Genomic DNA, 21,536 nt, shown 5'->3' on the forward strand with positions numbered 1-21,536 from the left:
AGGGTCCCATTGGGGGGGGGCTCTTTACCCTCTATGGACACAGGTGGGTGTCCGAGCGGGGGCGTGGCCTGCGGAAGGGGGCGTGGCCTGAGGGGGGGGGGGGTAAATGGGTTCGGCCACGGTCGGTACCGGACACTTGGGATCCTGGAGCTACCGGATAGACGGGAATGGGACCGGGAATGGGATTGGGATGGGGACCGATCCTGAGCCTGGGAATGAGACTGAGCCTGAGCCTGATGATGGGAGGTGAGTGGGGAACGTATGGGATAGAGGGGGGATATGGGGGGGATGGGATATAGGGGTTATATAGGGGTAATGGGATTAGGGATAATGGGATATAGGGGGGGTATGGGGGTAATGGATATAGGGATAATGGGGGATATAGGGGTTATAGAGGGATAATGGGATACAGGGATTATATAGGGGTAATGGGATATAGAGATAATGGGGGGATATAGGAGTGATACTGGGGTAATGGATACAGGGATAATGGGATATAGGGATAAAGGGGGGATATAGGGTTGATATAGGGGTAATGGGATATAGGGATGATACAGGTGATATAGGGATAATGGGATATAGGGATAATGGGGGATATAGGGGTAATGGGGGGATATAGGGATAATGGGATATAGGGGGATACAGGCATAATGGGATATAAGCATTATATAGGGATAATGGGGGACATAGGGATTATGGGATATAGGGGTAATGGGGGGATATAGGGGTAATGGATATAGGGATAATGGGATATAGGGGCAATGGATATAGGGGTAATGGGGGGATATAGGTGATAATAGGGATAATGGGATAATGGGATGTAAGGGTTATACAGGGGTAATGGGATATAGTGATAATGGGGGGATATAGGGGTGATATAGGGATAATGGGGTGATACTGGGATATATGGGTAATGGATATAGGGATAATACAGGTATAATGGGGGGGATATAGGGATAATGGGGGATATGGGGATAATGGAAGATATATGTATAATGGGGGATATAGGGATAATGGATATATAGGGATAATGGTGTATATAGGGATAATGGGGGGATATAGGGATAATGGGATATAGGGATAATGGGGGGAATGGCAGAGGCTGTGAAGGGAGGGAGGTGGGAATGGGGCCTGGGGATATAGGGATCATTATGGGGATCATAATGGGGATACACGGGGGTATAGGGATCATAATGGGAGCATAACAATCATAATGGTTATATAGGTATAATAGGGATATAGGGCATATAGGGATCATTATGGGATATAGGCATCATAATGGGGGTATAAGGGTCATAATGGGGATAGAGGCATCATAATGGGCATATAGGGGATATAGGGATCATAATGGGGCTATATGGATTATAATGGGGCTGTATGGATCATAATGGGCATATAGAGGCTATAGGGCATGGATCATGGCTATAGGGGATATACGGATCATTATGGGCTTATATGGATTGTAATGGGGCTATAGAGGCTATAGAGCAGGGATCATGGCTATGGGGGCTATGGGACACATGTCTCATGGCTATAGGATAACATGGGTCCCTATGGGGCGGCGGGGGGGGGTGACCCCATTCCTCAGGGCAGGTTATTCCAGCTCTGCCATCCCAGCTGCCATTCCAGGGGTGCCCCATAGGGACCCATTGGGGTATCCCTGCCCCATAGGACCCCATTGGGGTTTCCCTGCCCCATAGGACCCCATTGGGGTTTCCCTGCCCCATAGGACCCCATTGGGGTTTCCCTGCCCCATAGGACCCCATTGGGGTTTCCCTGCCCCATAGGACCCCATTGGGGTTTCCCTGCCCCATAGGGACCCATTGGGGTTTCCCTGCCCCATAGGACCCCATTGGGGTTTCCCTGCCCCATAGGGACCCATTGGGGTTTCCCTGCCCCATAGGGACCCATTGGGGTATCCCTGCCCCATAGGACCCCATTGGGGTTTCCCTGCCCCATAGGGACCCATTGGGGTTTCCCTGCCCCATAGGACCCCATTGGGGTTTCCCTGCCCCATAGGACCCCATTGGGGTTTCCCTGCCCCATAGGACCCCATTGGGGTTTCCCTGCCCCATAGCAGGGGCTCTGACACCATCAACCTCTTGCAGGTCACTGGGGGACGGTGACGGCTGATGACACAGGTGGGGGTGCCCCATAGCGGGGGTCCTATGGGGGGGTCCCATAGGGGGGTGATCCTATAGGGGGGGTCCCATTGGGGGTGATCCTATGGGGGGGTCCATAGGGGGGGGTCCAATAGGGGGGGTCCTATTATGGATGCCCTATAGGGGGTTTCACATAGGGGGGGGTTCCATTGTGGGTGGTCCCATAGGGGGTCCATAGGGGGGTGCCCCATAAAGGGGGGTCGGACTGGGGATGCCCCACTGACGATGCCCTATAGGGGGAGTCCCATTGTGGGTGGTCCCACAGGGGGTGCCCTATGGGGGGTGTCCATAGGGGATGCCCTATAGAGGGTGCCCCATAGGGGGGTCCATAGAGGGTTCCATAGTGGCTCCCCCATAGAGGGGTCTATAGCAGCTGCCCCATAGGCTGCCCCATAGCGGCTGCCCCATAGGGTGCCCCATAGGGGGGTCTATAGAGGGGTCCATAGAGGCTGCTCCATAGGAGGTGCCCCCTAGAGGGTTCCATAGGCGGGTCCATAAGGCCTGCCCCATAGGCTGCCCCACAGCAGCTGCCCCTTAGGGGTTACCCCATAGGCTGCCCCATAGCAGTTGCCCCATAGGTTACCCCATAGAGGCTGCCCCATAGGTTGCCCCATAGGCTGCCCCCCAGCAGCTGCCCCATAGATGGTTCCATAGGTTACCCCATAGGCTGCCCCATAGGGTGCCCCATAGTGACCGCCCCATAGGGGCTGCCCCATAGGTTACCCCATAGGTTACCCTATAGGCTGCCCTATAGGTTCCCCCATAGGTTACCCCATAGGTTACCCCATAGGTTCCCCCATAGGTTCCCCTATAGGTTCCCCCATAGGTTACCCTATAGGTCCCCCCCTGTCTCCCCAGTGCCCTGTGGGTCTCCGGTGCAGCCACGTGTGGTCGGGGGCTCAGAAGCACTTCCGGGTCAGTGGCCATGGCAGGCGAGTGTGACCTTCCGGGGGGGTCACGTGTGCGGGGGGGCCCTCATTGACCCCCAGTGGGTGCTGAGCGCCGGGCACTGCTTCCCAGTGTAAGTACCATAGACACCAGTATAAACCAGTACAAACCAGTACAAACCAGTACACACCAGTACACACACCAATGTACCCCAATGGGTGCTCAGTGCTGCCCACTGCTTCCCAGTGTAAGTACCCATAGACACCAGTATAAACCAGTATAAACCAGTATACACCAGTACACACACCAGTGTACCCCCATAGACACCCCATGTACCCCAATGGGTGCTCAGTGCTGCCCACTGCTTCCCAGTGTAAGTACCATAGACACCAGTATAAACCAGTATACACCAGTATACACCAGTACATACATACCAATGTACCCCTATGTACCCCAGTGGGTGCTCAGTGCCGGGCACTGCTTCCCAGTGTAAGTACCCATAGACACCAGTATAAACCAGTATAAACCAGTATAAACCAGTATAAACCAGTATAAACCAGTATACACCAGTACACACCAGTACACACACTAGTGTACCCCTATGTACCCCAATGGGTGCTGAGCGCCGGGCACTGCTTCCCAGTGTAAGTACCCATAGACACCAGTACAAACCAGTACACACCAGTACACACCAGTACACACCAGTACACACCAGTACACACACCAATGTACCCCAGTGGGTGCTCAGCGCCGGGCACTGCTTCCCAGTGTAAGTACCATAGACACCAGTATAAACCAGTATACACCAGTATACACCAGTACACACCAGTACACACCAATACACACACCAGTACACACACCAATGTACCCCAATGGGTGCTGAGCACCGGGCACTGCTTCCCAGTGTAAGTACCATAGACACCAGTATAAACCAGTACACACCAGTACATACATACCAATGTACCCCTATGTACCCCAATGGGTGCTCAGTGCTGCCCACTGCTTCCCAGTGTAAGTACCCATAGACACCAGTATAAACCAGTATACACCAGTACAAACCAGTATACACCAGTACACACCAGTACAAACCAGTATACACCAGTACACACCAGTACACACACCAGTGTACCCCAATGGGTGCTCAGCGCCGGGCACTGCTTCCCAGTGTAAGTACCATAGACACCAGTATAAACCAGTACAAACCAGTATACACCAGTACACACCAGTACACACCAATACACACACCAGTACACACACCAATGTACCCCAATGGGTGCTGAGCGCCGGGCACTGCTTCCCAGTGTAAGTACCATAGACACCAGTATAAACCAGTACAAACCAGTACAAACCAGTACACACCAGTACACACCAGTACACACACCAATGTACCCCAATGGGTGCTGAGCGCCGGGCACTGCTTCCCAGTGTAAGTACCATAGACACCAGTATAAACCAGTATACACCAGTATACACCAGTATACACCAATACACACACCAGTGTACCCCCATACACCCCAATGGGTGCTCAGTGCCGCCCACTGCTTCCCAGTGTAAGTACCCATAGACACCAGTATAAACCAGTATACACCAGTATAAACCAGTATACACCAGTACACACACCAGTAGACACCAGTACACACACCAGTGTACCCCAATGGGTGCTCAGCGCTGCCCACTGCTTCCCAGTGTAAGTACCCATAGACACCAGTACACACCAGTGCATCCCAGTACACACCAGTACACACCAGTGTACCCCCATAGACACCCAGACACCAATGTACCCCCATATACACCAATACACCCCAATGCATCCCAATACACACCAGTGTATCCCATATACACCAATGAACACCATCATACACCCCAATGTAGCCCCATACACACCTGAATACACTCCAATGTACCCCAATGAACCCCAAGTACACCCAAATATACACCCGAAATAGGCAAAAATACACAATACACCCCAAATACACCCAAAATACACTGAAAATAGGCAGAAATACACCCAAAATACACCCAAATACACCCGAAATAGGCAAAAATACACCTGAAATACATTTGGTACCGTCCAACCCCCCCCCCCCCAACCCCCCTGTTTTAGGGCTTCCCCCCCAGTCACGTGTCTCCCCCCATAAAACCCCCTTTGGTACCTTCCAACCCCCCCATTGTAGGGGTCCCCCCCAATAATCACGTGTCTCCCCCCATCACGTGTCTCTATCTCCCCCCCCCCAAATCACGTGTTCCCCCATCACGTGTCCCCCTCATCACGTGTCCCCCTGATCACGTGTCCCCGCAGGGAGAACCCCCTCTCCGAGTACCGCATCTCATTGGGCTCCATTCATTTACTGTCCCCCCAATCACGTGTCCCCCCATCACGTGTCCCCTAACCACGTGTCCCCCCGATCACGTGTCCCCCTAACCACGTGTCCCCCTAATCACGTGTCCCCGCAGGGAGAACCCCCTCTCTGACTACCGGATCTCATTGGGCTCCATTCATTTACTGTCCCCTCCCTAATCACGTGCCCCCCTCATCACGTGTCCCCCTAACCACGTGTCCCCCTCATCACGTGTCCCCCTCATCACGTGTCCCCCTAACCACGTGTCCCCCTCATCACGTGTCCCCTAATCACGTGTCCCCCTGATCACGTGTCCCCGCAGGGAGAACCCCCTCTCCGACTACCGGATCTCATTGGGCTCCATTCATTTACTGTCCCCCCAATCACGTGTCCCCCCCATCACGTGTCCCCTGATCACGTGTCCCCGCAGGGAGAACCCCCTCTCCGACTACCGGATCTCATTGGGCTCCATTCATTTACTGTCCCCTCCCCCCCACCTCCAAGTGCGGGCGGTGACGTCACTGCACCGGCCCCGTGACGTCACGGCGGGGGGCGGGGACTTGGCCCTGCTCAGGCTCCGCCCCCCCGTGACCCCCACGCGGTGGGTCAGACCCATCTGCCTCCCGGGGCCCCAGGACCCCCCCGTGGAGGCCGGAACCAACTGCACCGTCAGCGGATGGGGGGATACACGTGATGCTGGTTAGTGACATATAGACACCCTATAGACCCTATAGACACCCTATAGACATCCTATAGACACCCTATAGACATCCTATAGACACCCTATAGACACCCTATAGACCCTATAGACACCCTATAGACACCCTATAGACACCCTATAGACACCCTATAGACACCCTATAGACACCCCATAGACACCCTATAGACACCCTATACATCCTATAGACACCCTATAGACACCCTATAGACACCCTATAGACCCTATAGACACCCTATAGACACCCTATAGACACCCTATAGACCCTATAGACACCCTATAGACCCTATAGACACCATATAGACACCCTATAGACACCATATAGACACCCTATAGACACCCTATAGACCCCATACACCCTATAGACACCCTATACACACCCTATAGACACCCTATAGACACCCCATAGACACCCTATAGACACCCTATACATCCTATAGACACCCTATAGACACCCTATAGACACCCTATACATCCTATAGACACCCTATAGACACCCTATAGAACCCTATAGACACCCTATACACCCTATAGACACCCTATACATCCTATAGACACCCTATACATCCTATAGACACCCTATAGACACCCTATACATCCTATAGACCCCATAGAGCCCATAGACACCATAGACACACATAGACACACATAGACCCCATAGGGACCACCTTAAATACACCCATAGGGAGGTTAAATACAGCCAGAGCCACCTTAAATAACCCCCAGGACCCCATTTACCCCCTTTGCGACCGTATATAACCCCATTAGGACCCAATTCACCCTCTTTAGACCCCATTTACCCCCATTAGAACCCCATTCACCCCCCATTTACCCCCCTTAGACCCCATTATTTACCCTCATTGCCCCATTTACCCCCATTCACCCCCTTCAGACCCCACTTACTCCCTTTAGATCCCATTTACCCCCTTAGGACCCTATTTACCCCCATTTAGAACCCCATTGATCCCCATTGCCCCCCATTGATCCCTATTGATCCCCATTCACCCCCATTGACCCCCGTTGACCCCCCATTGACCCCACTGACCCCGCTGACCCCGTGACCCCGCAGTGCCGCTGCCCCCCCCCAAGCCCCTCCTCCACGCTGACGTCACTGTCCTGAGCCGCCGTCGCTGCCGCTGCCTCTATGGGCGGGGGGAGGGGCTGAGTCCCGACATGCTCTGCGCGGGGCACCCGAGGGGGCTGACGGATGCGTGTCAGGTGAGCGGCAAACACGTGACCCCCGTACCCCCCATGTGACCTCCATATCCACCCATGTGACCCCCATAACCCCTCATGTGACCGTTACATCCCATGTGACCCCTGTAACCCCCATGTGACCCCTATTACCGCCTTTTATACCCCATGTGACCCCCATACCCCTCATGTGACCCCTTATACCCCCATGTGACCCATATTACCCCCATGTGACCCTTATACCCCCCTTATCCCCCCACGTGACCCCCATAACCCCCATGTGACTGTTATATCCCATGAGACCCCTTATACCCCCCCTTTCCCTCTATGTGACCCCTATAACCCCCCACATGACCCCTATACCTCCCCATGTGACCCCATTACAACCCCATGTGACCCCTATACCCTCCATACCCCTCCCATGTGACCCCTCTACCCCCCCTTATATCTCCCCATGTGACCCCTATACTTCATGTGACCCCTCTAACCCCCATGTGACCCCTATATTACCCCCATGTGACCCCTATAACCCCCCAATGTGACCCCTATACCCCTCCCATGTGACCCCTATATCCCATGTGACCCCCATACCCCCCCTTTATCCCCCCACGTGACCCCTTATACCCCCCATGTGACCCCTATTACCCCCTCATGTGACCCTTATTACCCCCCACGTGACCCCCCCTGACCTCTGCCCTCTGCCCCCAGGGTGACTCGGGGGGGCCGCTCTCGTGCCTGCGCAGGGGTCGCTGGGTCCTCGTCGGGGTCGTGACCTCAGGGGTCACGTGTGGGGCGGGGCCTAAACCAGGGCTCTACACAGGCACCGCCCCCCACAGGGACTGGATCCGGGTCACCGTGGGGTCAGCTGGGGGTCACGGGGGTCAGGGGGGGGAGGGGGGGGATGGGGTCAATGGGACCAATGGGATCAATGGGATCAATGGGACCAATGGGATCAATGGGGTCAATGGGGTCAATGGGGTCAATGGGATCAATGGGGTCAATGGGGTCAATGGGGTCAATGGGGTCAATGGGGTCAATGGGATCAATGGGGTCAATGGGGTCAATGGGGTCAATGGGGTCAATGGGATCAATGGGGTCAATGGGGTCAATGGGGTCAATGGGGTCAATGGGGTCAATGGGGTCAGCAGTGACCCCATATGGCCCCAAGAGGAGGATGATGAGTGGGACGAAGGCTCCTGTGACCCAACCCCACAGCAGCCCCATAGCAAAGGGACCAGCCCCAGTGTCCATGGGGCCCTATGGGGGCTGCTGGGGGTCATGTGGGTCTGGGGGTAGGGGGGGGGGGCACTTATGGGGCACAGGAGCTGCACTTATGGGGCGTGGGAGCCATACTTATGGGGTGTGGGAGCTGCACTTATGGGGCAGGGGACCCACATTTGGGCCCCCCCCCCCCCCCCCAATAAAGCACAATGAATCCCAGTTCCACCTGCACCTTTACTGGTGTGAACTGGGGAGACCCACAGGGGATGTGGGGCAGCCCATAGGGGATGTGGGGCAGCCCATAGAAGACATGGGGCACACAGAGCAAACATGCAGCACCCCATAGCAGATGTAGGGTAGCCTGTAGCAGATATAGGGCACCCCATAGAAGCCATGGGGCACCCCATAGCAGATATAGGGCACCCCATAGAAGGTATGGGGCGCCCCATAGCAGATATAGGGCACCCCATAGCAGATATAGGGCACCCTATAGCAGATATAGGGCACCCCATAGCAGATATAGGGCACCCCATAGAAGGTATGGGGCGCCCCATAGCAGATATAGGGCACCCCATAGCAGATATAGGGCACCCCATAGCAGATGTGGGGCTCCTCCTCTTCACTTCTTGGCCACTTTAGGCTGCTTGTGCTTGGGGGGGGCCCAGCGCAGGCAGATGGAGTCCACTGTTGGGGGGCAGAAAGAGGCAGTTATGGGGCAGGGGAGGTCCCAGTTATGGGTCCCAGTTATGGGTCCCACTTGTGGGTCAGCCCCCCAAGTACCGGTGATGGGTCCCCCCCATAGCTCCCACTTATGGGTCCCAGTTATGGGTCCGCCCCATAGCCACTTATGGGTCAGCCCCCCAAGTTACCGGTGATGGGTCCCCCCCATAGCTCCCACTTATAGGTCCGCCCCCCAAGTACCAGTGATGGGTCCCCCCCATAGCTCCCACTTATGGGTCAGCCCCCCAAGTACCAGTTATGGGTCAGCCCCCCAAGTACCGGTGATGGGTCCACCCCATAGCCACTTGTGGGTCTGCCCCATAGCTCCCACTTGTGGGTCCCCCCCATAGATTCCACTTATGGATCCCAGTTATGGGTCCCAGTTATGGGTCCCACTTATGGGTCAGCCCCCCAAGTACCAGTTATGGGTCTCAGTTATGGGTCAGCCCCCCAAGTACCAGTTATGGGTCTCAGTTATGGGTCAGCCCCCCCAGTACAGTACCAGTGATGGGCGGGCGCTTGTACTGGGCGCTGCGCAGATGCTCCTCCACCAGCCTGGGGGTCACACAGATCACGTGTTGACCCTTCCAGTACTTGACCATGTTGAGGGACTGGAGTGTGCTGATGATGTCACTCTGGGTGATGCTGGTCATCTGACTGGGATTGAACTGGGATTAACTGGGATTGAACTGGGATTAACTGGGATTGAACTGGGATTAACTGGGATTGAACTGGGGTTAACTGGGAGGGACTGGGATTGAACTGGGAGGGACTGGGGGTAACTGGGATTGAACTGGGAGGGACTGGGGGTAACTGGGATTGAACTGGGAGGGACTGGGGGTAACTGGGATTGAACTGGGAGGGACTGGGAGGGACTGGAGTGTGCTGATGATGTCACTCTGCATGATGCTGGTCATCTGACTGGGAGTGAACTGGGGTTAACTGGGATTGAACTGGGAGGGACTGGGATTGAACTGGGATTGAACTGGGATTAACTGGGATTGAACTGGGATTGAACTGGGAGGGACTGGGAGGGACTGGGAGGGACTGGAGTGTGCTGATGATGTCACTCTGGGTGATGCTGGTCATCTGACTGGGATTAACTGGGATTAACTGGGATTGAACTGGGATTAACTGGGATTGAACTGGGGTTAACTGGGAGGGACTGGGATTGAACTGGGAGGGACTGGGGGTAACTGGGATTGAACTGGGAGGGACTGGGAGGGACTGGGAGGGACTGGGAGGGACTGGGGTTAACTGGGATTGAACTGGGATTGAACTGGGAGGGACTGGGGTTAACTGGGATTGAACTGGGATTGAACTGGGAGGGACTGGGGTTAACTGGGATTGAACTGGGATTGGACTGGGATGGACTGGGAGGGACTGGGATTGAACTGGGAGGGACTGGGAGGGACTGGAGTGTGCTGATGATGTCACTCTGGGTGATGCTGGTCATCTGACTGGGAGTGAACTGGGGTTAACTGGGATTGAACTGGGGTTAACTGGGATTGAACTGGGATTGAACTGGGATGGACTGGGAGGGACTGGGAGGGACTGGGATTGAACTGGGAGGGACTGGGAGGGACTGGAGTGTGCTGATGATGTCACTCTGGGTGATGCTGGTCATCTGACTGGGGGTAACTGGGATTAACTGGGATTGACTGGGATTGAACTGGGATTAACTGGGATTGAACTGGGAGGGACTGGGATGGACTGGGAGGGACTGGGATTGAACTGGGATTGAACTGGGATTGACTGGGATTGAACTGGGGGTAACTGGGATTGAACTGGGATTAACTGGGAGGGACTGGGATTGAACTGGGAGGGACTGGGATTGAACTGGGAGGGACTGGGGGTAACTGGGATTGAACTGGGGTTAACTGGGATTGAACTGGGATTGAACTGGGAGGGACTGGGATTGACTGGGAGGGACTGGGATTGACTGGGAGGGACTAGGGTTAAACTGGAAGGGACTGGGAGGGACTGGGGTTAACTGGGATGGTCTGGAAGGGACTGGGATTAAACTGGGAGGGACTGGGATGGACTGGGAGGGACTGGAAGGGACTGGGATTGAACTGGGTTTGAAATGGGAGGGACTGGGATTGAACTGGGATTAAACTCATTGTTATACTGGTTTCTAACAGTCTGTACTGGTTTACACTAGTCTATAATGGTTTAGATTGATAAAACCGGCTTATACTGATGTATGCTGGTTATACTGGTTTATACTGGTTTGTACTGGTTTATACTGGTCATACTGGTCCGTATTGGTTTGTACTGGTTTATACTGGTCCGTACTGGTCTGTACTGGTTTATACTGGTCTATAGTGGTTTATACTGGTTATACTGGTTTGTACTGGTCTATACTGGCCATACTGGTGTGTACTGGTCTATACTGGTCCGTACTGGTTTATACTGGTTTGTACTGGTCTATACTGGTTTATACTGGTTATACTGGTCTATACTGGTTTATACTGGTTTGTACTGGTCTATACTGGTTTATACTGGTTATACTGGTCTATACTGGTTTATACTGGTCTGCACTGGTTTATACTGGTCTATACTGGTTTATACTGGCCATACCTGAGGTCCTTGATGGACAGCGTGCCCCTGAAGTCCCTCAGGATCTCCAGCAGGACCCAGGACCAGTAACTCCTGTAGCTCAACTTGCCCAGGTCAGACAGAGGCTTCTCTGGGGACCCAACTGTGGCCTCCAGCTTGGACAGCTCATAGCCTGCAATGGGGCAATGGGGTCAGTGGGGATCAATGGGGATCAATGGGATCAATGGGGCAATGGGGATCAATGGGGATCAATGGGGATTAATGGGGATCAATGGGGGTAATGGGGGTAATGGGGCAATGGGGGCAATGGGGGTAATGGGGCAATGGGGCTCTATGGGATCAATGGGGATCAATGGGGATCAATGGGGCTCAGTGGGGCTCTATGGGTCTCTATAGGGCTCTATGGGTCTCTATGGGTCTCAATGGGGTCAATGGGATCAATGGGATCAATGGGGTCTCTATGTGTCTCTATGGGTCTCACTGAAGGCAATGAGGAACTTCCCGTATCCTCGGCGCTGATATGGGGGCAGGGTCAGGATACAGGCGACATTGTTCCCATCCGGAGACTCCTTCTCCTGCAGAGAGGGAATAACATGGGAATGACATGGGAATAACATGGGAATAACATGGGAATGACATGGGAATAACATGGGAATAACATGGGAATAACATGGGAATAACATGGGAATGACATGGGAATGACATGGGAATGATATGGGAATGATATGGGAATGATATGGGAATGATATGGGAATGATATGGGAATGATATGGGAATGACATGGGAATGACATGGGAATGATATGGGAATGATATGGGAATGATATGGGAATGATATGGGAATGACGTGGGAGTGACATGGGAATAACATGGGATTGATATGGGAATGATACAGGAATGACATGGGAATGATATGGGAATGATACAGGAATGATACAGGAATGAAATGGGAATGACATGGGTATTCTATGGGAATAATATGACAATGATATGGGAATGCCATAGGAATCCCATGGGAACACAATGGGAATGCTATGGGAACACAATGGGAACACTATGGGAACACAATGGGAACACTATGGGAACACTATGGGAACACAATGGGAACACAATGGGAACACAATGGGAACACTATGGGAACACAATGGGAACACTATGGGAACACTATGGGAACACAATGGGAACACTATGGGAACACAATGGGAACACTATGGGAACACTATGGGAACACAATGGGAACACTATGGGAACACTATGGGAACACAATGGGAACACTATGGGAACACAATGGGAACACAATGGGAACGCTATGGGAACACCATGGGAACACAATGGGAACACTATGGGAACACTATGGGAACACAATGGGAACACCATGGGAACACCATGGGAACACAATGGGAACACTATGGGAACACTATGGGAACACTATGGGAACACTATGGGAACACTATGGGAACACAATGGGAACACTATGGGAACGCTATGGGAACACAATGGGAATCCAATGGGAACACTATGGGATCACTATGGGATCACTATGGGATCACTATGGGATCGCTATGGGAACACTATAGGAACACAATGGGAACACAATGGGAATGCTATGGGATCACTATGGGATCACTATGGGATCACTATGGGATGGCTATGGGATCACTATGGGATCACTATGGGATCACTATGGGATCACTATGGGATGGCTATGGGATGGCTATGGGATCACTATGGGATGGCTATGGGATCACTATGGGATGGCTATGGGATCACTATGGGATGGCTATGGGATGGCTATGGGATCACTATGGGATGGCTATGGGATGGCTATGGGATCACTATGGGATGGCTATGGGATGGCTATGGGATGGCTATGGGATCACTATGGGAACACTATGGGATGGCTATGGGATGGCTATGGGATGGCTATGGGATCACTATGGGATCACTATGGGATCACTATAGGATCACTATGGGATGGCTATGACCCCCACCTTGGAGAAGTACCCCACGATGTGAGCTCCATCCCGATCCACCTCGGTCAGCAGGTAGAACACAAAAGGCTCCACATCAAAGTAAAGGGTCTTGTGGTCCAGGAAGAGCTTGGCCAATAGGCAGAGGTTCTGGCAGTAGATCTGGTGACGTCACCGTGACGTCAGCGATGACGTCATCAACATCCCGGCCCCCCATTGGCCCTCACTACCTTGTGGTCTTTGCCGTCCACCTCATAGACTGAGATGTTCCCCTTGCGGTAGATCTCACGGCCTGGGGGCTGGCGCCACTGGCACTGGGCCTGGGATGTATAGAACACATATAGAACACGTATAGAACACGTATGGGACACGTATGGGACATGTATGTAACATAGATGGAATATGTATGGGATAGGTATGGGACACGGATGGGATATGGATGGGATAAGTATAGGACAGGTATGTGACATGGATGGGACACAGATGGAACATGTATAGAACATGTATGGGACACATATGTGATAGGTACAGGACATGTATGTGATAGGTATGGGATACATATGGGACACAGACAGGACACATATGGGGCATGGATGGGATATGTATGGGACATGGATGGGATACGTATGCGATATGTATGGGACAGGTATGGGATAGGTATGGGACACACATGCGATAGGTATGAGACATGTATGGGACATGTATGGGGAACATGTGGAACGCGTATGGGACACATATGGGTATGTATGGGATATGTATGGGGTAAGCATGGAATATGTATGGGACATGTATGGGACACAGATGGGACATGTATAGGACACAAATGGGACACATATGGGACATGTATGGGACATGTATGGGATAAGCATGGGACAGGTATGGGATATGTATGGGACATGGATGGGACATGTATGGAACACATATGGGACATGTATCAGCCGCATATGGAACATGTGTCTAACGTGTGTGACATGTATGTGACACTGTTACACCTATGTTACACGTATTACATGCATTACACACATGCTACACGTATGTTACATCTATGTTACACGTACTAAATGTACTACACACACAATACACACATGTTACACACACATTACACGTACTACACACACACTACATGCATATTACACCTATGTTACACAGATTACATGCACTACACACATAATACACGCATTACACATATGTTACGTTACACATATGTTACGCGTTACATGCACTACACACATGATACACACGTTTCACACATGTTACATGTACATTACATGCACTACACACATAAGACACACGTTATACATGTTACACATATGTTACACACATAACACACACATTACACGTATGTTACACACACCACGAGCATGTTACACGTATGATACACACACATTACACGTATGTTACACGTACGTCCCACGCACCAGGTGCATGCGGAAGGAGCGCTCATACTTCATGTACTTGAGGCAGAACTCACAGATCCAGAGTTACACGTATGTTACACACACATTACACATACGTTACACACATTACACGTACGTTACACGTATGTTACACGTATGTTACACGTATGTTACACGCACCAGGTGCATGCGGAAGGAGCGCTCGTACTTCATGTACTTGAGGCAGAACTCACAGATCCAGAGTTACACGTATGTTACACACACATTACACATACGTTACACACATTACACGTACGTTACATGTATGTTACACGCACCAGGTGCATGCGGAAGGAGCGCTCGTACTTCATGTACTTGAGGCAGAACTCACAGATCCAGAGTTACACGTATGTTGCACACATATCACACACATTACACGTATGTTACACATATGTTACACGTATGTTACACGCACCAGGTGCATGCGGAAGGAGCGCTCATACTTCATGTACTTGAGGCAGAACTCACAGATCCAGAGTTACACGTATGTTACACGTATGTTACACACACATTACACATACGTTACACACATTACACGTATGTCACACGTATGTTACACGCACCAGGTGCATGCGGAAGGAGCGCTCGTACTTCATGTACTTGAGGCAGAACTCACAGATCCAGAGTTACACGTATGTTACACGCATTACACACACGTTACACGTATGTCACACGTATGTTACACATATGTTACACGCACCAGGTGCATGCGGAAGGAGCGCTCGTACTTCATGTACTTGAGGCAGAACTCACAGATCCAGAGTTACACGTATGTTACACGTATGTTACACACACATTACACATACGTTACACACATTACACGTATGTTACACGTATGTTACACGCACCAGGTGCATGCGGAAGGAGCGCTCGTACTTCATGTACTTGAGGCAGAACTCACAGATCCAGAGCTTCGGCTGCTTCCCATAATCCTCTGGGAAGGGGGAGAAGTACCAGGCGTCAATCTCATAGTGACCTATGTGGATCTTGTCCACGTACTTCACCTTGGTGATCTGGGGAACAACATGGGATATACATGGGATATATATGGGATATACATGGGATAACAACATGGGATAACATGGGTAATAACATGGGATAATAACATGGGATAATGTGGGATAAGTGCATGGGATAACATGGGATAACAATGGGATAACAACATGGTTAACATGGGATAACATGGGATAACTGCATGGGATAACATGGAATAACATAACATGGATAACATGGGATAACATGGATAACATTAATAACATGGGATAACATGGGATACATGGGATAACATGGATAACATGGGATAACATGGGATAATGACATGGGATACATGGGATAACTCACAGCCTCATGCTCCTTCTCCAGTGCTGCTGTGGTTGGATCCATCTCTGCGTAGGTCTGCAAAGGGAATCCACATCCTGATCCCGACCCCATCCCAATCCATCCCATTCCAATCCCATCCTGATCCCAATCCATCCCAGTCTATCCCAATCAATTCCCAGTCCATCCCAATCCAATCCCAGTCTATTCCAGTCTATCTCAATCCATTCCCAGTCTACCCCAATCCATCCCCAGTCCATCCCAATCCCCTCTCAGTCTATCCCAGTCTAACCCAATCCCCTCCCAGTCCATCCCACTCCATCCCAGTCCATACCAATCCATTCCCAGTCTAACCCAATCCCCTCCCAGTCTATCCCAGTCCATCCCAATCCATTCCCAGTCCATCCCAGTCAATCCCAGTCCATCCCAGTCAATCCCAATCCATTCCCAGTCTAACCCAAACCCCTCCCAGTCCATCCCAGTCCATCCCAATCCATTCCCAGCCCATCCCAGTCCATCCCAATCCCATCCCAGTCCATACCAATCCATTCCCAGTCCATCCCAATCCCCTCCCAGTCTAACCCAATCCCCTCCCAGCCCATCCCATTCCAACAAAGTCTATCCCAGTCCATCCCAATCCAGTCCCAGTCCATCCAATCCATTCCCAGTCTAATCCAATCCCCTCCCAGTCCATCCCAGTCTATCCCAATCCATCCCAGTCTATCCCAATCCATTCCCAGTCTAACCCAAACCCCTCCCAGTCCATCCCAGTCCATCCCAGTCCATCCCAGTCTATCCCAGTCCCTCCCATCACCTTCTGCACGTGGTTGATCTCATCATGACGCCTCTTCTGGTTCCGGGTCAGCTTCCGCTCAGGCTCCGCCCCCCCCGGCCCAGGCCCCGCCCCCCCGGGCCCAGGCCCCGCCCCCGGGCTCCGGCTGCCCCCAGCCCGGGCCAGGCGGGACCTGGGGACCCATTCATCCAGGCGGCGATTGACTGTAATGGGGATCAATGGGGATCAATGGGGATCAATGGGGGTCAATGGGGATCAATGGGGATCAATGGGGATCAATGGGGATCAATGGGGATCAATGGGGATCAATGGGGGCAATGGGGATCAATGGGGGTCAATGGGGATCAATGGAGATCAATGGGGGTCAATGGGGATCAATGGGGGCAATGGGGATCAATGGGGATCAATGGGGGTCAATGGGGATCAATGGGGGTCAATGGGGCAATGGGGATCAATGGGGGTCAATGGGGATCAATGGGGGCAATGGGGATCAATAGGGATCAATGGGGGCAATGGGGGTAATGGGGATCAATGAGGATCAATGGGGGTCAATGGGATCAATGGGGATCAATGGGGATCAATGGGGGTAATGGGGATCAATGGGGATCAATGGGGGTCAATGGGATCAATGGGGATCAATGGGGTAATGGGGTAATGGGGGTAATGGGGTCAATGGGGGTAATGGGGATCAATGGGGATCAATGGGGGTAATGGGGGTAATGGGGTCAATGGGGGTAATGGGGATCAATGGGGGTAATGGGGATCAAAGGGGGTAATGGGGGCAATGGGGGTAATGGGGATCAATGGGGGTAATGGGGCAATGGGGGTAATGGGGGCAATGGGGGTCAATGGGGATCAATGGGGGTAATGGGGGCAATGGGGGTAATGGGGCAATGGGGGTAATGGGGGTAATGGGGGCAATGGGGCAATGGGGTAATGGGGGTAATGAGGCAATTGGGGTAATGGGGCAATGGGGGTAATGGGGCAATGGGGGTAATGGGGGGAATAAGTTAATGGGGTAATGGGGTTAATGGGGGTAATGGGGTCAATGGGGTAATGGGGATCAATGGGGGCAATGGGGGTAATGGGGGAATGGGGGTAATGGGGTAATGGTGGCAATGGGGGTAATGGGGACAATGGGGTAATGGGGGTAATGGGGCAATGGGGGTAATGGAGCAATGGGGGTAATGGGGGGAATGGGGGGAATGGGGTAATGGGGGCAATGGGGGTAATGGAAGTCAATGGTGGGCAATGGGGCACCAGGGCTCCCAGTAGAGCCCAGTAGCTACCATTTACCCCCCCACCCCCACCAGCAGACCCCATAGGCATCCATAGACACCCCCTCCTTGCCTTGCGGTCAATGGGAACCAATGTGCATCCCAGTATAAACCAGTATAAACCAGTACATCCCAGTATAAACCAGTACATCCCAGTACTCACAGCCCACGTAGTGCACATAGAACTCCTCCCGTCCCTCCTGCTCGTTCAGGCGGGACTGGATCACCTCAGCCGAGTCTGCACCAGTATGGACCAGTAAGGACCAGTATGGACCAGTAAGGACCAGTATGGACCGGTGTACCCCATAGAAACACCGCAACCCCCATAGAGACCCATAGACCCCATTGGACCCCATTAACCCAGGGCGAGGGGGCGTGTCCTGTGCTGGCCCCGCCCCCTGCAGCCCTTTACCGCCCCCTGCAGGCCGCGCAGCAAACCCCTGCCTGCGGCCCCCTGGCACCCAATAGAGCCCATAGAGACCTATAGGAACCAATAGAGCCCTATAGGAACCCATAGAGCCCTATAGGAACCCATAGAGCCCTATAGGAACCCCATAGAGCCCTATAGGAACCCATAGAGCCCTATAGGAACCCGTAGAGCCCTATAGGAACCCATAGAGCCCTATAGGAACCCATAGAGCCCTATAGGAACCCCATAGAGCCCTATAGGAACCCATAGAGCCCTATAGGAACCCATAGAGCCATATAGGAACCCCATAGAGCCCTATAGGAACCCATAGAGCCCTATAGGAACCCGTAGAGCCCTATAGGAACCCATAGAGCCCTATAGGAACCCATAGAGCCCTATAGGAACCCGTAGAGCCCTATAGGAACCCATAGAGCCCTATAGGAACCCCATAGAGCCCTATAGGAACCCATAGAGCCCTATAGGAACCCCATAGAGCCCTATAGGAACCCATAGAGACCTATAGAGACCTATAGGAACCCATAGAGCCCTATAGGAACCCATAGAGCCCTATAGGAACCCCATAGAGCCCTATAGAGCCCCATAGGAACCCCATAGAGACCCATATCCCCCCCTTAGACCCCCATAGACACCACATAGACCCCCATATCCCTCCATACACCCAAAAAGACCCCCCCATAGACCCCCATACACCGCTATAGACCCCCATAGACTCCCATAGCAGCCTCATAAACCCCTATAGAGCCCCACAGCCCCCCCATAAACCCCCATATCCGCCCACAGACCCCCATAGCCCCCCCATAGACCCCTATAGAGCCCCATAGGCACCCCATAGACCCCCACAGATCCCAAAAGACTCCCCGTAGATCCCTATAGAGCCCCACAGAGACCCATAGAGACCCATAGACCCCCATAAACTCCTATAGACCCCCATGGACCCCCCATAAAGCCCCATAGAGTCCTATAGAGACCCATACACCCCAATAGACGCCCCACAGACCCCCATATCCCCCCATAGACCCCTATAGACCCCCATAGAGACGCCATAGAGACCCCATAGACCCCCATAGACCCCAATGGACCCCCCATAGACCCCCACAGATCCCTAAAGGAACCCCATAGAGCCCTATAGGACCCCATAGACCACCATAGATCCCCCATAGACCTCTATAGAGCCCCATACATCCCTATAGGAGCCCTATAGACCCCATAGGCCCCCATAGGCCCCTCCCCCACTCACGCCAGCTCCCATCCCCCCTCCGGCACATATAAGTCTCTCCGATCTCCACCGGCACCTCCCGGGGGGCGGGGCCAGGCCCGGAACCGGAAGTTGCGTCATCGCCGCTTCCGGTGGCTCCGGTTCCGCTTCCGGTCCCCGCGGCCTCCGGGCCTTGGGCGCCGAGCGGAGCGGCGGCGGTGGCAGCGCCGTCCGCCATCTTGGAATGGCGGAAGTGACGTCAGGGGGCGGGGTTAAAGAGGGAGGGGGCGGGGCTAAGGAAAGGGGAGGGGCTTGGGGAGGGGGGAGGGCGACACCTGGTGGGGGGGAGGAGCACATAGAGACCTATAGGGACCTATAGAGACCCCATAGAGACCTATAGGGACCTATAGAGACCTATAGAGACCCATAGAGACCCATAGAGACACATAGAGACACATAGAGACCCATAGAGACACATAGAGACACATAGAGACCCATAGAGACCCATAGAGACCCCATAGAGACCCATAGAGACCCATAGAGACCCCATAGAGACCCATAGAGACCCCATAGAGACCCATAGAGACCCATAGAGACCCCATAGAGCCCTATAGAGACCCATAGAGACCCCATAGAGACCCCATACAGACCCATAGAGACCCCATAGAGACCCCATAGAGACCCATAGAGACCCATAGAGACCCCATAGAGACCCATAGAGACCCCATAGAGACCCCATACAGACCCATAGAGACCCCATACAGACCCCATACAGACCCATAGAGACCCCATAGAGACACATAGAGTCCCATAGAGTCCCCATAGACACCCATAGAAACCCCCCACCCACACCCATAGACCCATCCAGGTGCGATGACGTCACTCCCGCGGGTGATGACGTCATCGTGGTCCCACCCCCCCTTCCCCCCCCCCAAGAATGAGATCGAGGCTTCCCCAAAGTCCTTTAATGGGGGGGAGGGGAGCAAAGAATGGGGGGGGGGCACCTGCCCCATAGAATCATATAGGGCGCCCCATAGAATCCATAGGGCACCCCATAGACTCCATAGGGCGCCCCATAGAATCCATAGGGCGCCCCATAGACACCATGGGGTGCCCTATAGAGCACCCCAGTGCAATTGGGGCTTGCCATGGGGCTCTATATGGGGCTTAATGGGGGGTGTCGCTAGGCTCTGGTGCTCCCTATGGGGCAGGTTATGGGGCAGGCTATGGGGCAGGCTATGGGGCTGGCTATGGGGCAGGCTATGGGGCTGGCTATGGGGCAGGCAATGGGGCTCACAGTGGGTGGCTCTAGGGC

The 21,536-nt window shown here is 53.0% G+C and overlaps 2 protein-coding genes across 3 annotated transcripts; one reads left to right on the forward strand and one right to left on the reverse strand.

The window, feature by feature from the left end:
- Positions 1–129: 129 nt before the first annotated feature.
- LOC117437831 (serine protease 33-like) lies at positions 130–8,768 on the forward strand. Its single transcript, XM_034072472.1, has 7 exons — positions 130–246; positions 2,109–2,141; positions 3,021–3,183; positions 5,820–6,088; positions 7,177–7,325; positions 8,010–8,181; positions 8,743–8,768. Exons 1-7 carry the CDS (start codon positions 168–170, stop codon positions 8,766–8,768), a joined length of 891 nt encoding a protein of 296 aa, XP_033928363.1. The 5' UTR covers positions 130–167.
- Positions 8,737–20,466, reverse strand: KAT8 (lysine acetyltransferase 8). 2 transcript variants are annotated; one of them, XM_034072492.1, is made up of 12 exons: positions 20,264–20,466; positions 18,760–18,834; positions 17,341–17,522; positions 16,551–16,604; positions 16,058–16,222; positions 14,004–14,093; positions 13,795–13,935; positions 12,286–12,379; positions 11,826–11,976; positions 9,745–9,899; positions 9,114–9,206; positions 8,737–8,924 (listed from the first exon to the last, which is right to left on the reverse strand). In XM_034072492.1, exons 1-11 carry the CDS (start codon positions 20,457–20,459, stop codon positions 9,142–9,144), a joined length of 1,368 nt encoding a protein of 455 aa, XP_033928383.1. In that variant the 5' UTR covers positions 20,460–20,466; the 3' UTR covers positions 8,737–8,924; positions 9,114–9,141. The 2 variants fall into 2 exon arrangements, with proteins under 2 accessions (XP_033928383.1, XP_033928382.1); XM_034072491.1 differs by having other exon boundaries at positions 8,737–9,206.
- Positions 20,467–21,536: the final 1,070 nt, after the last annotated feature.

Source organism: Melopsittacus undulatus, chromosome 29 (genome assembly GCF_012275295.1).
Source record: "Melopsittacus undulatus isolate bMelUnd1 chromosome 29, bMelUnd1.mat.Z, whole genome shotgun sequence".
Taxonomy (NCBI): Eukaryota; Metazoa; Chordata; class Aves; order Psittaciformes; family Psittaculidae; genus Melopsittacus; species Melopsittacus undulatus.